This window comes from Pelophylax lessonae (genome assembly GCF_965119305.1).
Source record: "Pelophylax lessonae genome assembly, chromosome: 2".
Lineage (NCBI taxonomy): Eukaryota > Metazoa > Chordata > Amphibia > Anura > Ranidae > Pelophylax > Pelophylax lessonae.
In genome coordinates, this window is record NC_138769.1 from 158,143,253 (window position 1) to 158,165,773 (window position 22,521).

The window sequence follows — 22,521 nt, forward strand, 5'->3', positions numbered from 1 at the left end:
GACTGCCCTATTTCCTCCCTGAGCTCAGTGCAGGTGTCTGCCTGCCTGGGTTATTGAAGGCTTTATCTAACAAAATTTGCAGAAAACCACTGGAGCTCTACAGTGAAAATGGTTTTAAATAAAACAACCTGGCACCTATTTATCCTTGTTTTAGTAAGAGTCACAAGTTGTCAGGCTCTCTGACGAAGTAGAGACAAGAAATGAGGGCCCGCAATAGAAAAAGGAGGTTCCAACCTTTTCCCTATTTAATGCCATTTTGTTGCCAATGGTCAACTGAATAAAAGGATTTCCCATCAGATACCCTGTCCCTGGGATGGGAAGGGAGGAGAAATTCACCAAAAGAAAAAAAAAAAAAAAAAAAGTTGATAGAATTTTAAATCTGTAAGCTTACTAACAATTATACACAAGCATAAATTAAAACCGCACATTTTTCCCCCCATGTTCGGATAGAGTGAGGAATGTATAAAAACATGCTAGAAAGGTTTCCCTTCACTTCCTATTATATAGCTATAATATAAGAGCAAGCTCACCAAAATGAGAGAAAATCATTTTGTAGAAGTCACTAGAACAAGTGTCCCCAATAGAAGGTTTCTCCTTTATTTCTGTTCTAAAAGAAACTACATTTGGGTTTGCTATCACTCAGTCTTGTTCACAGTGGTCACCAAATAAACCAGAGAATCTCCCCATCAGGGGCAAGTGCCACCCTGATGACAGCCCCTCCCGGCAATCAGAACCTAGAATAGAAAGACGCCAGAGTGTGGATGCCCATGCTTTTAAGTGGTCGGGAGAAAGTGAACATCCTGCGCACCAGAAAGTGTCAACCAGTTTCTGGGAAAAGAGCTGGTGTTCTCTTGGTCCTCTTCACCCTACCACACAGGTGACCTGCCCAAAAACACTATCGCTGGAAAAATGTGGGAACAAACCCCACAGGGAGCAGGCCAAAAAAAAAAATTTAAAATCAACAGGCTGCAAAAGTTGCCTGCACAAGTCAAGCAGCAAGGTCCAGCACATATCTACAGGAAAAAAACCCTCAGGTAGGCGACCCAACCAGGAACACAGGACCTAGTCATCTGAGAGGAGAAAGGGGGGGGGGGGGGGTCTATCAACCACAATTATCAGAGCCAGGGAAGATACAAACGTGACAAAGTGTACTCCTGGATGATTGGAAACACAAACTAACTAAACATGAGGGGAAGGAATGAGCTTTTCCATCACTTTCTGCTTTGTGTTTCCTGTTGAAGGCTGAGCCAATCTGATCAATGGAAGAGGATTTGGGAACGCCTGGCTTTACTACTCTTTTAAAGTGGTTGTAAATCCTTGATGTGAAAACAAAGCACATCCCTTGGTAGTACTTGTACTTGACTCTATCTAAAGCACCAAATGTGATTTCTGTCTGCCGGCTCATTCTTTTGCCATCTGCACGAGTCACTTCTGACAGGTCGTGCTGACTCCAAGTAATTGAGGAGGATGGGCGCTCAAGCACACAACCTGTGACTTTACAGCCTCAGCTGTGCATGTTTTCCTACGAAGCTCTGTAAAGGGGGGGGGGGGGGGAAGAGTACTTTCTCTCCATTAGGCCCTGTTCATACCTTACCGTTTTTTCAGCTCGTAAAACACTATCTATGAAGTCTCAAAATGTCCAACGAGCAAAATCCCATTCATTTCAATGGCCCCTGTTCACATATGAGCATTTTGTTGTTGCTCAAAAAAGTACATGAGCTTATTTTTTGGCAGATTACCAGCGTTTTTGTGTCAATGACTGCCTCCAATCACCTGCAAAAAGCCCAAGAAAAGGCCTGAAAATGCTCAGTTGTGAATGGAGCCTTAAGGCCTCAGATTACACTCTGCTCCCTGTCCTATGCAGTGCAGTATGTGTCATCAGATCCCCACCCCCTGCCTTCTGAAGGTCACAGAGGTATTGTAAACTGTACACCGTAACGACTGTGGAGAGCTGCAGATAAGCCAGTACAACTTATAGAGGAGGATTGGTTTTATCTCTATGTATAACCTGAGGCCAGTCACTGCAGTGGTTATATGTACAGGTTTACAACCTCTTTACGAAATATAAAAAACAAAATGTTATGCAATTCTGTTTAAGGATGGAGTGAAAATTAAAATTAGAACGCTTGCAAACAAGGATGGACTGCTTTCTAGCCCAACTAAAGGCAAAGCTTTTTACGGCTATGACCCTGTTAAGCCCCATTCACAAATGAGCATCCCGCTAATGTGTAGATTTTTTGTGCTACAGCTACACACAAACACTGCAAAGCAGCCTATAGAGCATTTTGCAGCGCTCTGGTTTGTGTGTTTTACCGCATTTAGGATGCCATTAACATCTTGCTACCCAGGCCAACTCTGACATTTCTCTTCTACAGTTCCTTCTCAAAAAATTAGCATATTGTGATAAAGTTCATTATTTTCTGTAATGTACTGATAAACATTAGACTTTCATATATTTTAGATTCATTACACACAACTGAAGTAGTGCAAGCCTTTTTTTTGTTTTAATATTGATGATTTTGGCATACAGCTCATGAAAAACCAAAATTCCTATCTCAAAAACTTAGCATATCATGAAAAGGTTCTCTAAACGAGCTATTAACCTAATCATCTGAATCAACTAATTAACTCTAAACACCTGCAAAAGATTCCAGAGGCTTTTAAAAACCCCCAGCCTGGTTCATTACTCAAAAACGCAATCATGGTTAAGACTGCTGTCCAGAAGGCCATCATTGACACCCTCAAGCAAGAGGGTAAGACACAAAGAAATTTCTGAATGAATAGGCTGTTCCCAGAGTGCTGTATCAAGGCACCTCAGTGTGAAGTCTGTGGGAAGGAAAAAGTGTGGCAGAAAACGCTGCACAACGAGAAGAGGTGACCGGACCCTGAGGAAGATTGTGGAGAAGGACCGACTCCAGACCTTGGGGGACCTGTGGAAGCAGTGGACTGAGTCTGGAGTAGAAACATCTAGAGCCACCCGTGTACAGGCGTGTGCAGGAAATGGGCTACAGGTGCCGCATTCCCCAGGTCAAGCCACTTTTGAACCAGAAACAGCGGCAGAAGCACCTGACTTGGGCTACAGAGAAGCAGCACTGGACTGTTGCTCAGTGGTCCAAAGTACTTTTTTCGGATGAAAGCAAATTTTGCATGTCATTCGGAAATCAAGGTGCCAGAGTCTGGAGGAAGACTGGGGAGAGGGAAATGCCAAAATGCATTTCCTCCCCCCACAAAATTAGCATATTGTGATAAAGTTCATTATTTTCTGTAATGTACTGATAAACATTAGACTTTCATATATTTTAGATTCATTACAAACAACTGAAGTAGTGCAAGCCTTTTACTGTTTTAATATTGATGATTTTGGCATACAGCTCATGAAAAACCAAAATTCCTATCTCAAAAAATTAGCATATTTCATCCGACCAATAAAAAAAAAAAAAAAAAAAAAAAAAAAAAAAAAAAGTGTTTTTAATACGAAAAAAGTCAACCTTCAAATAATTATGTTCAGTTATGCACTCAATACTTGGATCGGGAATCCTTTTGCAGAAATGACTGCTTCAATGCGGCGTGGCATGGAGGCAATCAGCCTGTGGCACTGCTGAGGTGTTATGGAGGCCCAGGATGCTTCAAAAGCGGCCTTGAGCTCATCCAGAGTGTTGGGTCTTGCGTCTCTCAACTTTCTCCTCACAATATCCCACAGATTCTTTATGGGGTTCAGGTCAGGAGAGTTGGCAGGCCAATTGAGCACAGTAATACCATGGTCAGTAAACCATTTACCAGTGGTTTTGGCACTGTGAGCAGGTGCCAGGTCATGCTGAAAAATGAAATCTTCATATCCATAAAGCTTTTCAGCAGATGGAAGCATGAAGTGCTCCAAAATCTCCTGATAGCTAGCTGCATTGACCCTGCCCTTGATAAAACACAGTGGACCAACACCAGCAGCTGACATGGCACCCCAGACCATCACTGACTGTGGGTACTTGACACTGGACTTCAGGCATTTTGGCATTTCCCTCTCCCCAGTCTTCCTCCAGACTCTGGCACCTTGATTTTCGAATGACATGCAAAATTTCCTTTCATCCGAAAAAAGTACTTTGGACCACTGAGCAACAGTCCAGTGCTGCTTCTCTGTAGCCCAGGTCAGGCGCTTCTGCCGCTGTTTCTGGTTCAAAAGTGGCTTGACCTGGGGAATGCGGCACCTGTAGCCCATTTCCTGTACACGCCTGTACACGGTGGCTCTAGATGTTTCTACTCCAGACTCAGTCCACTGCTTCCACAGGTCCCCCAAGGTCTGGAATCTGTCCTTCTCCACAATCTTCCTCAGGGTCCGGTCACCTCTTCTCGTTGTGCAGCGTTTTCTGCCACACTTTTTCCTTCCCACAGACTTCCCACTGAGGTGCCTTGATACAGCACTCTGGGAACAGCCTATTCATTCAGAAATTTCTTTGTGTCTTACCCTCTTGCTTGAGGGTGTCAATGATGGCCTTCTGGACAGCAGTCAGGTCGGCAGTCTTACCCATGATTGCGGTTTTGAGTAATGAACCAGGCTGGGAGTTTTTAAAAGCCTCAGGAATCTTTTGTAGGTGTTTAGAGTTAATTAGTTGATTCAGATGATTAGGTTAATAGCTCGTTTAGAGAACCTTTTCATGATATGCTAAGTTTTTGAGATAGGAATTTTGGTTTTTCATGAGCTGTATGCCAAAATCATCAATATTAAAACAATAAAAGGCTTGCACTACTTCAGTTGTGTGTAATGAATCTAAAATATATGAAAGTCTAATGTTTATCAGTACATTACAGAAAATAATGAACTTTATCACAATATGCTAATTTTTTGAGAAGGACCTGTATGTATATATATATATATATATATATATATATATATATATATATATATATATATACATACATATATATATATATATACATACATATATATATACATACACACACACACACACACACACATACACTATGTTTATAGACGCTATAACTTTCACATAAACCAAACATCATATAACTTAGTTTGATTTTTTATTTATTTATTATTACCAAAGGCATGCAGCAAAATACATTAGAATTAGAATTTTTATTGGATAGGTTTTATAGGAGAAAGTAAAAAAAAAAAAAACACTTTTTTTTTTTTTTTTCCGGTCTGTTCTAGTTTAAATGAAAAAAAAAAAAAAATATATCAGTGGTAATCAAATACCACCAAGAGAAAGCTCTATTTGTGTGATAAAAATGATTTAAAATTAGTTTGGGTACAGCGTTCCATGAACGCCTAATTCTCAGTTAAAGTAGCACAGTAATGAACAGCACAAAACGTCCTGGTCATGAAGTGGGTTAAAACCTGTGGAATGAAACCAATTTGCGGTATCCAAAAATTTCCACAGTCGATGCCCTAAAAGCCTTTACAGAATACCATTTTAGAGTTAAGGCCCGTACACACGTACGGATCGTCGTCATACAAACGTCGGCGGACGAAAGATCTGCCGATTGTACGCGTGTTAGTATGGTGCCTCCGACAGATGTCTGCGCACAATCCGCGGACAAGAGTCTTTCTTGCAAACATGAAAATTTTTGTCTGCGGACACCAGAACGGACGATTGTTCGCCTGTCAGTACAGAAATCAGCCGACAGACCGCAGATTTGCAAGACTGGGCATGCTCAGAAAATAAAAAACACAGGGAAAGTTAACCATTACATGACATCACTTCTGCAGTCAGCTGAAGTCTGCGGACAAAATTCTTGTGCTGTCCTTGTGCTGTCTTTGCACTTTTCAACAGACACCGACATCCCGGGGAGAAAAGACGAACGTTTGTATGACGACGATCCGTACGTGTGTACGGGGCTTTACACAGGAGGTCTGGTGCTAGGATTATTGCTCAGATATTTGCGGGTATACCTCACATTTACATGTGCTTGTAAGTCCCACACGCACATTCTTAGTTGACGGTAAGGAAGGTGGGGCCGGGACGTTTTACATTCTTAAAATTTTAATATTTCATTTAAGTGTATAACACTTGCCTATTTTTTTTTTTTTCTTATTTTCTTATCAACTCTATTGCTGTCACAAGAGATAAGGGATCCCTTATGACATCAAGGCCATGACAGGTCCTTTGTATGGAGAAATCTGGAGGTTTTTGGACAGGTATCTCTTCTGGCCTCCAAAGCATCTGATCAAACCAAGATCGGTTTGATCAGATGCTTTAACCACCTGACCTCCGGAAGGTTTTTCCCCCCTTATGATCAAGAAAATTTTTTATCTATTCAGTAAATAAAAAGTATAACTTTTTTCACACAAATAGAGCTTTCTTTTGGTGGTAATTAATCCCCACTGGGTTTTTCGAAAAACAAGAACGAAAATTATGAAAAAAAAAACACGTTTCTACTATCGGTTATAAAACATATCCAATAAAATCAAATTTCTTTATTAATGTAGGCCAAAATGTATTGTTACATGCCATTCGTCTTTTGGTTAAAAAAAAATAAGTGTATATTAATTGGTTTGTGTGAAAGTTAGAGCATCTACAAAACTATGGTATATATACTGAAATTTACGCAGCTATAGACGCTATACTGTAAAAGGTGGTGATTAGTGACCTATAGTGGGACTGTGATAGTGTGGTGGCAGAAGAGCTGCAAGATTCTGGATAAAATGAGAATCACAATTTTTTTTTGCTTAGAATATCACAATTCTCAGGGTAACATCTTTTACATTATACAAAAAAAAAAAAAAAATAAATTGGGCTAACTTTACTGTTTAGATTTTTTTAAATTAATAAAGTGTATTTTTCCCCAAAAAACTGCATTTGAAAGACTTCGGCGCAAATACAGTATGGCATAAAAGGTTGCAATGATTGCCATTTTATTCTCTAGGGAATCTGCAAAAATAAAATTATATTATATATATATATATATATATATATATATATATATATATATATATATATATATATATATATATATATATATATAATGTTTGGGGGTTCCAAGTAATTTTCTAGCAAAAAATACGGATCTTAACTTGTAAGCATCAAGTGTCAGAAAAAGGCTTAGTCTTTAAAGAGGAAGTAAACCCTCCTCTGCAAGTTGTACCTATAGGTAAGCCTCATCATAGGCTTATCTATAAGTACTGTAAATATCTCCTAAACATGCACCGTTTAGGAGATATTTACCTTATATGTAGCCAGTGACGTCACTGGCGCATGCACTCTGAAGAAACGGCCGCTGGTGCCGTTCCTTCAGAGCCCCGTGCCGTGACCGTCGGCTCCCACGCATGTGCGCGGGAGTGACATCAGCGCGGCTCCGGCCAATCAGATGGCCGGATGCCGCGATCACGGAAGACGGCGACTGGACATGTCGCCCGTCATAGAAGTAAGCAGGCGGGACGGCGGGGGCTCGTTCTAAATTAAGTATTTCATAATGAGCTAGTATGCGATGCATATTAGCTCATTATGTGTTTCTCTTTCAGGGTGAAGAAAAAAAAAAAAAGGTTAAACTGCCTTTGCTTACAGACTGAAGTTCATTCCTTTGATCTAAAACAGGGGTGGGGAACCTACAGTTAGGGGGCCGTATGCAGCCCCCGAAGTCATCTGGCCCGGCCCCCCATGCAGCTGAGTCTGTGTCTCTCAGCTGATCTGTCAGAATGGAGCCGATGCTTCCTGTATAGTTCCTGCTCAGTTATGACAGTCTGAGTGAGTCACAGGCAGAGTGATATCAAATGCACTCCGCCTGTGACCAATACAGGAAACATCACTTCTTCCAGCCAGAGCCAGCAGTACCAGCCAGAGCCAGTAGTACCAGCCAGAACCAGCAGTACCAGCCAGAACCAGCAGTACACACAGCGGTACCAGCAGTACCCACAGCAGTACCAGCCAGAGTCAGTAGTACACAAAGCGGTACCAGCCAGAACCAGCAGTACCCACAGCAGTACCAGCCAGAACCAGCAGTACCCACAGCACAGTACCAGCCAGCAGAACCAGCCTGAGCCAGAAGTACCCACAGCAATACCAGCCAGCAGTACCAGCCTAAGCCAGCAGTACCCACAGCAGTACCCGCCTGAGCCAGCAGTACCAGCCAGCAGTACCCACAGCACAGTACCAGCCATCAGTACCAGCCTGAGCCAGCAGTACCCACAGCAGTACCAGCCTGAGCCAGCAGTACCCACAGCAGTACCAGCCTGAGCCAGCAGTACCCACAGCAGTACCAGCCTGAGCCAGCAGTACCAGCCAGCAGTAGCCACAAGCCTGAGCCAGCAGTACTCACAGCACAGTACAAGCCAGCAGTACCAGCCTGAGCCAGCAGTACCAGCCAGCTATACTCACCAGCAGTTCTTTTCAAAACTTACCACTACAAAAAAGTCGACTGCGCTCCGGACTGACCGACGCAAACCTGAAAAACCTGTTGCGAGTAGCAACATCATCAATACCAGCTAACATCACACACCTCACCAAAGAGAAGCAGTTGCAGCCATCACATTAGGGGTGAGTTAATTAAATGTTTGACCAAATATAACAGGCTAATTTTTAAAGGTGATAATTTTGTACGGCCCCCCGAATGATTTTATAAATACCCAAATGGCCCTTGGCAGAAAAAAGGTTCCCCACCCCTGATCTAAAAGAACTAAAGGATACATTGTAAAGCATTGTTTATAGTCATCTAGCAGCCTTAATAATATTGATAAACATTTGCCTGAGAGCCGGTTCACACTGAGGCGACACGACTCCTTACCACTTCAGGGGCGACTTGTGCAGTCCCCTGCACCACGACTTTGGAGCGACTTGCAGGGACTTCACATAATGGAAGTCTATGCAAGTCGCTGCGAGGTCGCCCCGAAGTAGTACAGGACCCTTTTTCTAAGTCGGAGTGACTTGTGTCGCTCCTATTAGAACAGGTCCTGTAGCGGTCAATGGACCGCGAGGAAGTGCAACTTGTCAGGCTGACAAGTCCCCTGACAAGTCGCGCTAGTGTGAACCGACTCTTAGGCTCTTTCTTTTGACAGCTGTAAAGTGGGGTACACACTAGTAGAAAATCTGCCGAAAATTCCCGTCCGAGGTAAAATCGTACGATTTTCGGCTAGTGTGTACACAACTTTCAGCAGCCGATGCCGACATTTTCAAACGAAAAGAAACGGAGGGACAAACAGCAAAATTTTTATCGTCTGGCCCCAGACGACCAATTTTCGTTTAATGTGTATGCAGTACGTCCGTGAAAAATCGGATACGAAAGACAGCGCATGATCTGAAGTTGCTGACCACCCGGAAGTCTAGGAACAAATGTTCCAAAAAAAAAAATATCGGAAGAGAAATTCTGTGAACATTTATGCACTGTCAACTAAAAACGGTTATGAATGCTGAGCAAGAGAGAAAAATCGGAGGATATTTCGTCAAGTGTGTACGGGCCTTAAGTGAGCAGGGAACAGCTCTGTAAGAATCGAGGACATGCCGATTTAAGATCGTGAGGGGGGGGGGGGGGGTGAATTGAGGTCGCAATTTTTTAACGATTAATCGTGCAGCTTTAGGTGGCGGGCAATCAAACAGTTACCAGTGATAATACTGTACAATGACACTGCACTATTGAGACTGGCTTAGGAAGCAGTTAACATTTAGGGACAATCAAGGGGTTAACTGTGTTCCTAACAAGTGTAATGTATGCTGCATTTACTTTCTGATCTGGCCGTTTCTTTCTCCCTGCTCTTCAGGGAGAAAGAGCAACAAGATCGCTTTTCCTATATACACAGATTTCTGTGTGTTCTTAAAGCGGAGTTCCAGCCATTTACTCCCCTGTCCAACGGTCCAGCGATGCGGCCGCCGGAAGCCTCGATCCTCTCCCTCGGCGCCGGCATCACTGCTGTGGGCACCCGGCTGTTACAGTTTGCGGCTTCACAGCCGGGTACCCACTGCGCATGCGCGAGTCGCGCTGCGCGCCGTGATTGGCCGGCAATCTTCTGGGACCTCTGACGTGTCCCAGAAGATTGCAGGGAGGGAGGGGGAGAGGAGAACTTCCGCTCAGGGCGCCGCGGCGCTCCGAGCGGAAGTGGGAGCGGGTACCTGTCAAAACTAGGTACCCGCTCCCCCCCCCAAAAAATGACATGCCAAATGTGGCATGTCGGGGGGTCAGGACTCCCTAAAGCGGAAGTTCCACTTTTGGGTGGAACTCCGCTTTAAACACAAATCTCGGTGATTGGACACAACTGATTAGCAGGTTTCAGCCTAAATCACTGGCTAAAATATGCTGCCATACTCATGCTGTGTCCAATCACAGCACAGGTGCACGCCCCAAACCAGGAAGGTCAACTACATGTATATTTATTGTGAGCGGTTGGCAGGTGGTTAACAAGCCGATCAACAAAAACCAAAGTGACGAAAATCTTGTTGCTTCTGGTTTCTGACATCACAGAATAGGGGCGGAACTTCCACGCTTCCTAGCAAATGGGACTGAAGCAGTTACTTCATTAGCAGGCTTCCCAATCGAAGCCCAGTAACGCTGGCAGGAGGAACCATTCTGCCACCTGTGGAAGTGACTGAGTGGCATGAAAGAGCATTGCCGGCATCTTCCCGTTAAAGCGGAGTTCCGGGCACAGATGTCATTTTTCAATAAACATACCCCTGGGACAGTCAGGGCTAGCACATTCCACAATGGCTAGCCTCTGATCTGTCCCGGTTCGCACTTACCTTTTAGAAGAAATACTTACTTATAAAATTTCTTCCACAGCGTTTCCATCTCTCTTGTGGGCAGCTGAAGCCGGCGCGGTCCTCTTCTGTGTCTTCTTCCACGTCTTCTTGTCCCAGAATGTGCCGCACCGGCCCCTCTCGTCACTTCCAGTGCGGCGCCGCATTCCTAAACAGCTTCTGGGCATGCCCAGAAGCTGTTTAGCAGGGGAATGCGGCGTCGCCCGGAAATTACGTGCCGTCGCATTGATTCCTGGGAGCTATGACGTTCAGCTCCCAGGAATCATCGCAAGACAGGAAGTGACAGCGGAGCCGCGGCTCCGAGGGAGGAAGTACCCTGAGGTGAGTATTTACGATCTACAATTACAAGGTGAGTTTAAAAAAAAAAAAAAACCTAACTATCCAATTCCTTTTCAGGTTATCCAGAACTAGCGGACGGGCACAAAAAAAAAACATCGATTTTGTGCCCGGAACTCTGCTTTAATCTGCAGAAACTCTAGGAAGCCATTTAACTTCAAATGGCTGGCAATTGGTTAACCACTTCCTTACTGGGCACTTAAACCCCCTTCCTGCCCAGGCCATTTTTTAGCTTTCAGCATCATGGTTACTCTTTGATTAAAAATTGTACAGTCATGATACACTGTACCCATATGACATTTTTATCATTTTTTTCACACAAATAGAGCTTTCTTTTGGTGGTATTTAATCACTACTGAGGTTTTTATTTGTTGCAAAACAAAAAAGACCAAAGATTTAAAAAAAATAAATAAAACAAATAGCTTTCATAGTTTGTTACACAAATTTTTCAAACAGGTAATTTTTCTCCTTTGCTGATGTGCGCTTATGAGGCTGCACAGATAAGGTGGCACTGGTGGACACTGCTTAGCAGTACTGATATGCACTGGTAGGCGCTGCTTAGCAGCACTGATATGCACTGGTAGGCACTGCTAAGCAGCAGTGGGTGTCTGTGCACAAGACTGACGTCCCGTTTACAGAAGTCGGTAATAGCTTTTTTTTTCTCCTCCCTCTAAACGTGGGAAAACAAAAACCTGATTACCGGCTTCTGTTTACAACACGTAAACAGATGTTATTGGCCGACAGGTGATCATGTGGTAAAGGGCCAGGATTGACCCCATACTCTGATCAGCCAAGTCTCAGACTCGCTGATCACAGAGCAAGCCGCACATGCGCCGCAGGGGATACACAGGTAGCACATGCACAGGATGACGTATATGGATGCCCCCCCCCCCACAATTTAGGCCAGCGCTGTAGCCGTCTTTCTGCTATTGTGCAGGAGGGAAGAGGTTAAAGTGATTGTAAAGTGTCTGGTTTTTTTGGGTTAAAAATAACAAACATGTTATACTTACCTGCTCTGTGTAATGGTTTTGCACAGAGTGGCCTGGATCCTCGTCTTCTCCGGTACCTCTTTGGCTCTCTTGGCCCCTCCCACCTGTTGAGTGTCCCCAGAGCAAACAGCTTGCTATGAGGGCACCCGATCCGAGCCACGGCTCCCTGTGTCTATTCAGACACAGAGCCGTGACCTGGACCAGCCCGTCTCTCCTAATTGGCTCACTGAATTTGATTGACAGCAGCAGGAGCCAATTGCGCCACACTGCCCTCTCACCCAATGAGAAGGGAGAGTCTTAGGCAGCCGGGACACTCCTGCAACATTGCTAAGTAAAGATGGTCTCAGGTAAGTATTAGGGGGGCTGCTGCGTGCACACAGGTTTTTTTTATCTTAATGCATAGAAGGCATTCTTACCCGGCCTAAGGGCTCTTTCACACGGTCCGCTCCGTAGGCGGATCCGTGTTGCTCAGCGGGGATCGATCCGCCGATCTCCGCTGAGCCGGGCGGATGACAGCTCCGTCTCCGCTTGCAGAGCGGAGAGGGAGGTGTCTCAGCACCCACTGCCCTCTATGGGGGATCGGATGGGAGCGGACCGCTTGTCCGCTCTCATCAGATCCGATCCGATTACTGAACGGATGGAAAAATAGGGTTTCCATCCGTCCAGATTTCACGGACAGGATCGGATGCGGATGGCAGCGGAGGTGTCTCCGCTGACATCCGCTGCCCCATAGAGCTGCATGGAGGATCCGATCAGATCCGCCTAAAAAACTGACAGGCGGATCTGATCGGACCGCCCGTGTGAAAGAGCCCTTAGAGAGCAGAGAAACTGTCAATGGGACGCAGAAGAGAAGTCATACACGTCACTTCTGGGTCAGCAACAAGAACGCATGTCCACTCTCCTCCCCTCTACCCAGCAGCACCCGCTATAGGTGGGGGAGGGGGTTGGCACGCAGGGTGTGTGGAAGCTTTCAGGTGGCAGCACAACTGTCCGAATGCTTCCAGTGAAGAAGCTGACATAAACCCAGGTGCCAGGATTTATTTTTGAGTTGCTAATGGCAACCTAGGATCAGTCGAGCCCTACCTTAGGGAGATTCTCTGTCCTGGTAATCTCTATTACCGAGAGTGAGAAGAAATCCCAGATTTTAGGAATAGAGGGGAAATCTTCCAATGGGGACACTAGTTCTGGGACCCCCTTGGAGTGATTTCCTTTCACTTCCTGTTGTGCCAAGGGAAAAGGAAGTAAAAAGAGATCTCCCCAATGGGACAGAGATGGCAACAAGACCAGACAGGGGCTCCTTTTCCTATTTTCCCTTAGGTGCAGCACCTGTCTCCTCTATGAGGCTCCTGGTCTGTACACTCCTCTATTCTCCAGGAAGGAGCAGCAAACTCCAGCACAATAGTCAGGGAAGGGAAGAGGTGTGTGCATGGTGTCCCCTCATCCCTGTGTCACCCCTCTCCTCACACACTGCCCCAGGGGGGCGGGGACAGAGTAAGTTGTACTGTGAGGGGGCGTGTGCCTCATACCACTTCGGACCCCCTCCAAGCATGCGGGACCCCAACATGACTCGAGCTCTCCTTCTCCACTCACCTCGGCTTCCCGCGCTTTCCCCAGCTGCCAGCAAGTCCCGCAATTCGGAGGCAGAAATCCTAACCCTCTCCAACGTCGCCGCCATCTTACCAGCGACCGCCAGGAATCAAAACAAGAAATGAAGTGTTAGACAACGGCGAGCCCGCGGGTCCAAAATGCATGCCTGACGCTATACACACTGGCCACTAGGATGTGCAGTGCGCCTGTACGGAGAGATGGGTGGGCGTAGCCATGTTATTGTACGGACGCGATAGGGGGCACGTCGTGACGTGAGAGCGTGGCCATGTGCTTGTGTGGGTGGTATAGTTACACATTGTGACGTCTGAGCCTGTGTCAACTTTTGTGAAGGTTGTCCATCGTGACGTGTGGGCGTAGCCTTGTTATTGTACGGACAGTGTAGGTGCTAATCTAAGGCGTAACGTTAGGGCGTGGCCATGTTATTGTACGGACGGTGTGACGTATGGCGTAGGCATGTCCTTGTCTAGAATGGTGTATTTGCGCTGCGTGTCACGTGTGCGTTGCCATTCCTTGTGTGGACGGTGTAGTTTGCACGGCTGATGTGTGGGCGTGGTCATGTCATTGTACGGAAAGGCTGATTGCTGTCCATGTGGAGTTGGTGCCTTCTGCTCTTACTGCTTACTGTGTATCTAGCAAGGAAGGTGAGAGTGCAAAACATGGCAATGAAAAGTCTAGACTAGACTAACGAGGTATATGGAATAAATTATATTTGTAGGGTTAGTGGGCTGATCAGACATTACATTTCCGTACAGAGTTCAAAGTCTCAAGTTATATTAACCACTTCAATACTGGGCACTTTTAACCCCTTCCTGCCCCAGCCAGTTTTCAGCACTGTCACACTTTGGAGAACAACTGCGCAGTCACGCTACACTGTACACCAGGGCTTGACAATTTTTCCTGAAATCTAGGAGCCAGCTAAAAAAGTTAGGAGCCAGTTTTTTTTTTTAACAACCAAGCTTTATTTCTTAAAAAATAACATACTAAATTTACACATAAAGGCGACTAGATCCCCACTCTCCTCTATAGGGCAATCGGATGGAAACAGACTGTCTGTCTGTTTCCATCCGATGCCATCTGATCAGAATCCACGGGATGGATAGAAAATAGAACCACCATCCGTCTGTTTTTGGCGGACAGGATCAGATGGCGGCAGATTGCCGCTCCATAGAGGAGACTGAAGGTTCCGATCAGGTCTGCCTGAAAAACTGACAGGCGGACCTGATCAGACAGCCCGTGTGAAAGGGGCCTTCGGCTGTGTGGCTGTGGCATGGCGATGAGGAAAAATATATACATATTCTTTTTTTTAATAATAATTGGAAAAAAAAATATTTTTTTAATAATTTAAAAAAGAAATAATAATAACCACACCCTCTGTCCACTTACCTTTAAGCAAAGGTAAATGGACAGGGAGATGAAGCCTGCAAAAACTTCCCTCTCATCTCCTCTTGGAAAGGAGATGGACAGGCATTGACGACAGGCAGGGGAAACAGTCTTTAGTGACTGCTTGTAAAACTCCCGGCCACCATAAGAGGGCGCCAGTTCCCCGTTCTCTCACTGAAGACGGTCAAAAAGCCGCGGCCTCAATTATCGGATGGCGCGGTAAGTCCATGCACTCGGGGAGTGGGTGGGGGGGGGGCGCAAAAGGGACAGGACACCTCCTGCAGTGCACCCTAGGCACCAGGTCGCTAATTCTAGTCGCCAATGCAACCTGGTGCCCGGGGTTTGTCGAACCCTATTTGTTGATAAATAAACGAAAAAAGACCAGAAATTTTGAATTAAAAAAAAAACATATTTCGTAATTTGTTATAACATTTTGAAAACAGGTAATTTTTCTCTTTCACTGATGAGACTGCACAGATAGGTGACACTGACGAGGAGGGACTGATTGGCAGCACTGTTGGGACTTCCCTGATTATCAGTGTAGATGTCTCTTTCACACAAGCCAGTTATCGGCTCTCTTCTCAGTGTGAGGAAAGAACTGCCAATAACCGACTTGTCTATACATCATGATCAGCTGTTATTGGACCCAGCTGATCACGTGGTGAAGGGCCACTGTGTTTGGCCCTTTACCCCCCCCCGTTGTCCTAAGGATATAGCAATCACGGGAGGAGGTCATATCAAGCCCTCCCAAAACTGGCCGGCCGTACTGTAGCCATCATTCGGTTATAATCCGGCTGGGAAATTGTTAAATTGCCAGAGCTGATACCTTTCTGACTTTCAGCTTCTTATAACACTTTTCATAATATTACTCCTTACCTCCTCCTTTCACACAATCGCAACAGGAAAATGTAAAAAATCTACCCTTCCAAATAAGTGCCCTGTGCAATGCAAGGATTAGCTTGTTGCTGCCTATGGTTGGTACCTGTAAAAAGCAATCACTCGCATGTGTGTTGATTATGAAGACCAATGAAATGGTCATTAACATGCCTATAGTGTTGTTGAAGCATTGAAAAATCAGCAGCAAAGCTTGTCAAACGAAGGTGCTTAACCACTTTCGGACTTCCCACAATGTACTGTGGAGGGGTGGCCTGTACAGCACAGCAACGTACCTAGTACAGGGCATGTTTACCCCTGCCCACCGACTCCGCTGTAATTGTATACAGCTGGAGTTTGTCAACAGAATCACTGGTGATCGGCTGTGTCCAATTACAGCCCAGAGCCCTGTGTTGACATTCGCACAGAAGGAATTATATCGGTTTCTTCTCCCTGCAAAGCTAAGATAGGAAAAAAATAGACTTTTATTAAAAAGCAGCACACATTACACAAATTAAAACTTGTTAGGCAAGGTTTAACCCCTTGTTTACTCAAGATGTTAACGCCTTCCTAGACAGTGTCATTAGGACAGTGTATGGTATTATCACTGATCACTGTATTAGTGTCACTGGTAATGTCAGTGGCAGTCAGCTCCCACTCATTGTCAGTTAGTGTCAGATTACTCACCGCTGCACTATCACAGTCTCGTTATAAGTTGCTGATTACCACCATTAGTATAAAAAAAAAAATCCAGTAAATTCAGTGGAGTAAATGATGTTTTCCTCCCCTGCAGATTTTGTAAGTTTGCCCACTTAACAAAGAAATGAAGGGTCTTTAATTTTTATAATTTATCATTTTTATCAGCATTTTTCTTCTTCCCAACACAGGCAAGTCGAGTTAATGCCAAAGAGCTTAATTTTGGTCTCATCTGAGGACAGCACTTTCTCCCAATTCTTCTCTGAATCATTTTTAGATTGTAAGCTCTAATGAGCAGGGCCCTCTGATTCCTTTTGTTCCAAATTGTAGTGTAACTGTAATGTCTGCCTTCATTTTGTTAAGCGCTGCGCAAACTGTTGGCGCTATATAAATCCTGTATAATAATAATAATTTAGATGTTCATTGGCATGACTGTACATGTGCCTGCTTGAGGAGGAGAACTTGCTGTGTTTGGAGGATGAAAAATGCTGACTATGACCCTAAGAACACCATCCCTACAGTCTAGCATGGAGGTAGAAACATGATGCTTTGGGGCTGTTTCTCTGCTAAAGGTACAGACCAACTTTGCCACATTGAGGGGCCAACGGATGAGGCCATGTATGGTAAAATCCTGGATGAGAACCTTCTTCCCTCAGCCAGAACACTGATGATGGGTCATGGATGGGTCTTTCAGCATGACAATGACCCAAAACATACCACCAAGGCAACAAAGGAGTGGCTCAAGAAGAAGCACATTAAGGTCACGAAGTGGCCTAGTCAGTCTCCAGACCTTCATCCTATAGAAAATGTATGTATGGAGCAGCATTTTTGGAATTGCTAAGCGACAGCCAAGAAACCCTAAGGATTTAGAGAAGATCTGTAAAAGAGTGGACCAAAATCCCTCCTGAGATGTGTGCAAACCTGGTCACTAATTACAAGAAACGCCTTACCTCTGTGCTTGCCAACAAGGGTTTCTGCACTAGGTACTAAGTCATATTTTGCTTGGGGATCAAATACTTCTTTTATTAGCTAAACTGCAACTCTATTTAAAACATTTGTATCGTGTTTTTTTTCTGGATTTTTGGTTGATATTCTGTCTCTATCATTTAAAATACACCTATGATAAAAATCATAGACCCTTAAAGCGGTAGTATCCCGCTTTTTGACACTTTTACCTACAGGTAAGCCTATAATAAGGCTTACCTGTAGGTACAAATAATATCTCCTAAACCGGCATGGTTTAGGAGATATTTACAGTGCATGCAGCCGCTCGTGTGAGCGGCGCATGCGCTCTGAAGGTCCGGGGGACCTTCAATAAGGTTGCCGGGAGCTTGCCGGAAAAATCACTCCCGCACGCATGCGCGGGAGTGACGTCATCGCGGCTCCGGCCCATCATCGCGCCGGAGCCGTCTCTTCCGGCCAATCAGACCGAACCCGGAAGAGACGACGAGGGACCATAGCAGCGCCCGCAGCGATGTCCGGGGGTCCGTGTTGGGGCTTCGTTTTCAGGTAAGTTACACATAATGGGCTAGTATGCGTTGCATACTAGCTCATTATGCCTTTGTCTTGCAGGTTTTTTTTTTTTATTTTTTTTTTTATTGAGTTTACAACCGCTTAAATTTTTTTTTAAGTGGACAAACTTACAAAATCATTAGATCAAATAATTATTTTCCCCACTGTATACCATAGGTTGTAGACGCTATAACTTTCATGCAAACCAATCAATGTACACTTATTGGGATTTTTTTTCACCAAAGAAATGTAGCAGAAAACATTTTGGCCAAAATTTATGAAATTAGATTTTTTTTAAAGAGGAAGTAAACCCTCCTCTGCAACTTTTACCTATAGGTAAGCCTATGATGAGGCTTACCTATAGGTACTGTAAATATCTCCTAAACATGTACCGTTTAGGAGATATTTACCTTACATGCAGCCAGTGACATCACTAGCGCATGCGCTCCGAAGGAACGGCCACTGGTGCCTTTCCTTCAGAGCCCCGTGCCGTGACCGTCGGCTCCCGCGCGCGGAGTGACGTCACCGCGGCTCCAGCCAATCAGATGGCCGGATGCCACGATCCCAGGAGACGGCGACTGAACATGTCGCCCATCATACAGGTAAGCGGGCGGCACGGCGGGGGCTCGTTCTAAGGTAAGTATTTCATAATGAGCTAGTATGCGATGCATACTAGCTCATTATGTGTTTCTCTTTGAGGTTGAAAAAAAAAAAATCTTTTAATGGTGTGGTGCTCTAAAACCACAAAAAGAAGGCTCTATTTCTGTGAAAAAAATTATATATATTTAATTTGGGTACAGAGTTGCATGCAACGCAATTGCCAGTTAAAGTAACGCAGTGCTGAATAGCAGAAAATGGTCTGGTCATGAAGGGGGTAAAACCTTCAGGAGCTGAGGTGGGTTAGAGGGGAAACAAATGTTGTTTCCACACAAAGTGGCTGGAGCTGCCCTGTCCTATTTCTCTATCATTTTCCAGTGCATTCTTGGATACAGGAACCTCCAAAACCTCTCCCCCACCACCCAGCTAACACTTTATAAATGCTTAACCAATTAGCGCTGGCGCCTCCCAACTCTTTAAGAGGTTTATGACACCGGGAGGTGGGGCATGGCTTAAAATCACGTGACCACCGTGATTGGCAGTCACATGGTCTGGAAACTCCCAATTGCAATGAGTGATCGGGAGCTTTCAGTTAGGCGAGAGTAACTGTGCTGGGAACGCACATGCTCTCGGCACAGGTGAAGAGGCAGCAACTCACGCCATATGCGGTCCCTCGGCTCTAAGGACTAGGCCACGAGAGGCCGCGTAGTTGCATACAGGCCAGCGCCAAGGGGTTAAAGAATAAGTTCACCTTTAACCAGTTCCAGACCGCCCACCGCCTTTACTGCGGCAGTGCGGCTCTCCTGCGCTAACCAACGTAGACCTACGTCGGTCACGCCCCTGCAGCTAGGGGGCAAGCGCACCAGCGGCGCGCTCCCACCCCCACTCAGCAACGGGGATGCCGATGCACGGGGGCAGGCGTCTCCGATTGCCGCCTGACACCCGTGATCACTCCCCGCTGAGAGAGGACAGGCAGCTGTTGTAAACACAGCTGACCGTTCTTCTCTCTGCAATGATCACAGAGCGCCTGCAATCCTTCTATATAGGAACACAGGTCTCTGTGATCATTTCACAAGCCAGCCCCCCCCCCCCACAGTTAGAAACATGCCCCTAGCTACACATTTAACCCCTTGATCACTTACTATGTTAACCCCTTCCCTGCCAGTGTCATTATTACAGTAACAGTGCATATACTGATTACTGTAGTAATATCACTGGTCCCCCCAAAAGTGTCAAAAATGTCAGTCAGGGGTCCGATCTGTCCACCGCAATGTCGCAGTCCCGCAAAAAATCGCAGATTGCCGCCATTACTAGTAAAAAAAAAAAACAATAAAAATGACAAATCTTTCCTGTAGTTAGTAGACGCAATAACTTTTGCGCAAACCAATCAAAATACACTTATTGCTATGTTTTTTTTTTTTTTTTTTACCAAAAATATGTAGCAGAAAACAAATTGGCATAAAATGTTAAAAAATTTTGATTTCTCTATCGTTCATTGATGGACGCAGTTCTCTCTGATTCATATCAGTAGGGTTATACTGCCCCCCTACACGAGTAGGACACTAGGCAGAAAAAAGTTCTGGCTACGCCTATGGGCAGTCCCGGAGGGTACACCCTCTCTCTTCCTGCATAGGATATCAGTTTTAATATGCCTAGTCAAGAGTAAGGACCTAGTGCCTTGCTGGGATCTTTGGTCCTGGCACAGGAGTAATTTTTTTAAGTAGATTTTTTTTAACTAGTCTCTTTTTTTCTCCGTAACGTTTTTCATATGAGATCTTCAAGCAATTATGTCGGGCTGGGCAACGGGCTGGATCCCTGTATCCAGTGGTCACCCCAGTCTGGCCAGTGAGTGCGTGCAGGCCTTAGCTCCACGCTGGGTCGGCCACGACATAGCCCCACTGGATGGGGACTGGCCCCGCGAGTTAAACGTCTCGCCAGGACGCACACGACAGGGTCTAGGCTTATATTGCAGCATTCCTATTGGCCGACAATCCCCCCACTCCGGTGGTGTGGGATCCTGTCATGAGATGGCGCTGCCTGTGTTCTCGATATGGTGAGTAAACGTTTCCCCCTCCCCTTCCCTGGCAGATTTTGGGGTGGTCGGACCCTCACACTCCAGGGTTTCCCTCTGTCCTGTTGTGACCCCCCCCCCCCCCCCACGTAGGGGACTTTTTGGGCCGCATGGGGGGCCAGGGGGTGTGCCGTTCGCGGTGCCCGGTCGATGGTGCGGGGGGGCCTCAGTCGGGCCATCCAGGGCTGGATGGTGTAGTAGGGCTAGTGGGGGGGGTCTCCCTGTGGGGGTCCTATTGCCGCTCGGGGCCGCCATTTTGTTGTAGCCTTGTCTGCATTTGTTACGGCAGCCATCTTGGGGGGGTAATTTTCGGCCATTTTGAGGTGGATTTTTTGCTGTAAAGGCCGGTGGGAGTGCCTGGAAGCGTTCTTTTGGTGGAGGAGCCCCTCCCTTCATCCCGGGCTGCTTTCCGGCTCACTTCTTTCTCTGAGCCACCACTGGGACCCTTCTAATCCGATTGCTATCTGGGGACAGCTAGTTACCGAGGGTAGTCGCTCTCTCTTTGGGGGTTAATTAGCGTGTGCCTGACCTCCGGGGGGCGCTGTAGCGCTGTGGGGCCGCTTCTTTTTACAATAAAAAATGCAATTTTTGTCATTGTTTTGCAAATTTTGCTGGCGGGTTCCTTTAGGTTCCGTATGGACCCTGCAGGTCATGTATCCCTACCTGACCCCCTCACGGAGGCCGCAGGGCCTTCTGGATCTCCACTGTTCATCAATTAATTTTTCAGTGGTTCGGGAAGCATTCGGGCCCGAGTGGAGGAAGGGGGTGCGCTGAAGCGTTTCTCCAACTACCCCTGCCTCATCTGATGTCTCGGATTCTGAGTCTTAATCAGGCGCCGCAGACGTGGGCCTCCCTACAGAGTCTGGTACTTCACGCCCTGTCTCCTCGGATGATGACAACATTTTGCCTCCCCTGCCGCGCATGATTCAGGCGCTGGTGGATGCACGGGTTGTTTCGGTGCGAGTATGGTCCCTGGAGGATCCAGGTTACCGATCAATGTCCTGGGGCTGGGAGCAATCCGGCTTGCCTAGTTTACTGGATCGGGCACCTGCAGCTGTCCAGTGCACGTTCAATCGACTACGCCACGCCCGTGGCTTCTGTCATTCACCAAGGGTGTCCTTGCGGCCTTGGAAGTGACAATTCGTTGGGCAGAGCGCCTTTTTCTAGCTCTTTCCACTGTTCCATTTCCAGATGTGGAATCTTTGGCAGGTGAATTGCCTCAGTCAACAGGCCTTGGATGCAGGGGCATGGTCCCTTCATCCGGAGGTGTTTCAGCAGTTGTGCCTTCGTTGGGGGAACTCCAGACGTGGACCTGTTGGTGTCACATCTACAGGATAGTGCTGAGGTTTGTAGCCCGCTCCCGGGACCCTCAGGCGGGTGTGATGGTGGCACCATGGGTTCGGTCATGGGCAAGAACATTCGCTGAGTTCAACTTGAACGATGCCGAGGAGTTTAGCATGGTCATCTGCGCACGGCTGACGCCGGCATGGTTGTGTGAGAGTGCTCACGGATAGGCCAAGGTCAGTAACGGTTGCTGTCTGCCTTTCCTCCTCTCAAGTTGCTGCCAAGAATTCTTCGCAGGATAGAGGCGGAAGGGATTCTGGTCTTTCTCGTGGCTCCGGACAGGCCTCGCCAAGCTAGGTACGCCGACTTGGTCAGGCTAGCCGCGGACACGCCATGGAGAATTCCTCTCAGGGAGGAGTTATTGTCTCCAGGGCCAATCTCCCCTCCAACTTTACGGTCGCTGGCTTTGCCAGCTTGGCTG

General features: G+C 46.2%; 1 protein-coding gene across 1 annotated transcript in view; it reads right to left on the bottom strand.

Moving 5' to 3' along the window:
- The window catches only part of SMG6 (SMG6 nonsense mediated mRNA decay factor), a 697,848-nt gene extending 684,084 nt beyond the window's left edge, over positions 1 to 13,764 (bottom strand). The window contains exon 1 of the mRNA XM_082247741.1: positions 13,610 to 13,764. Within this exon, the coding sequence (XP_082103867.1) occupies positions 13,610 to 13,694 (85 nt within the window). The 5' untranslated portion in view covers positions 13,695 to 13,764. The remainder of the gene's footprint in view (positions 1 to 13,609) is intronic.
- Positions 13,765 to 22,521: the final 8,757 nt, after the last annotated feature.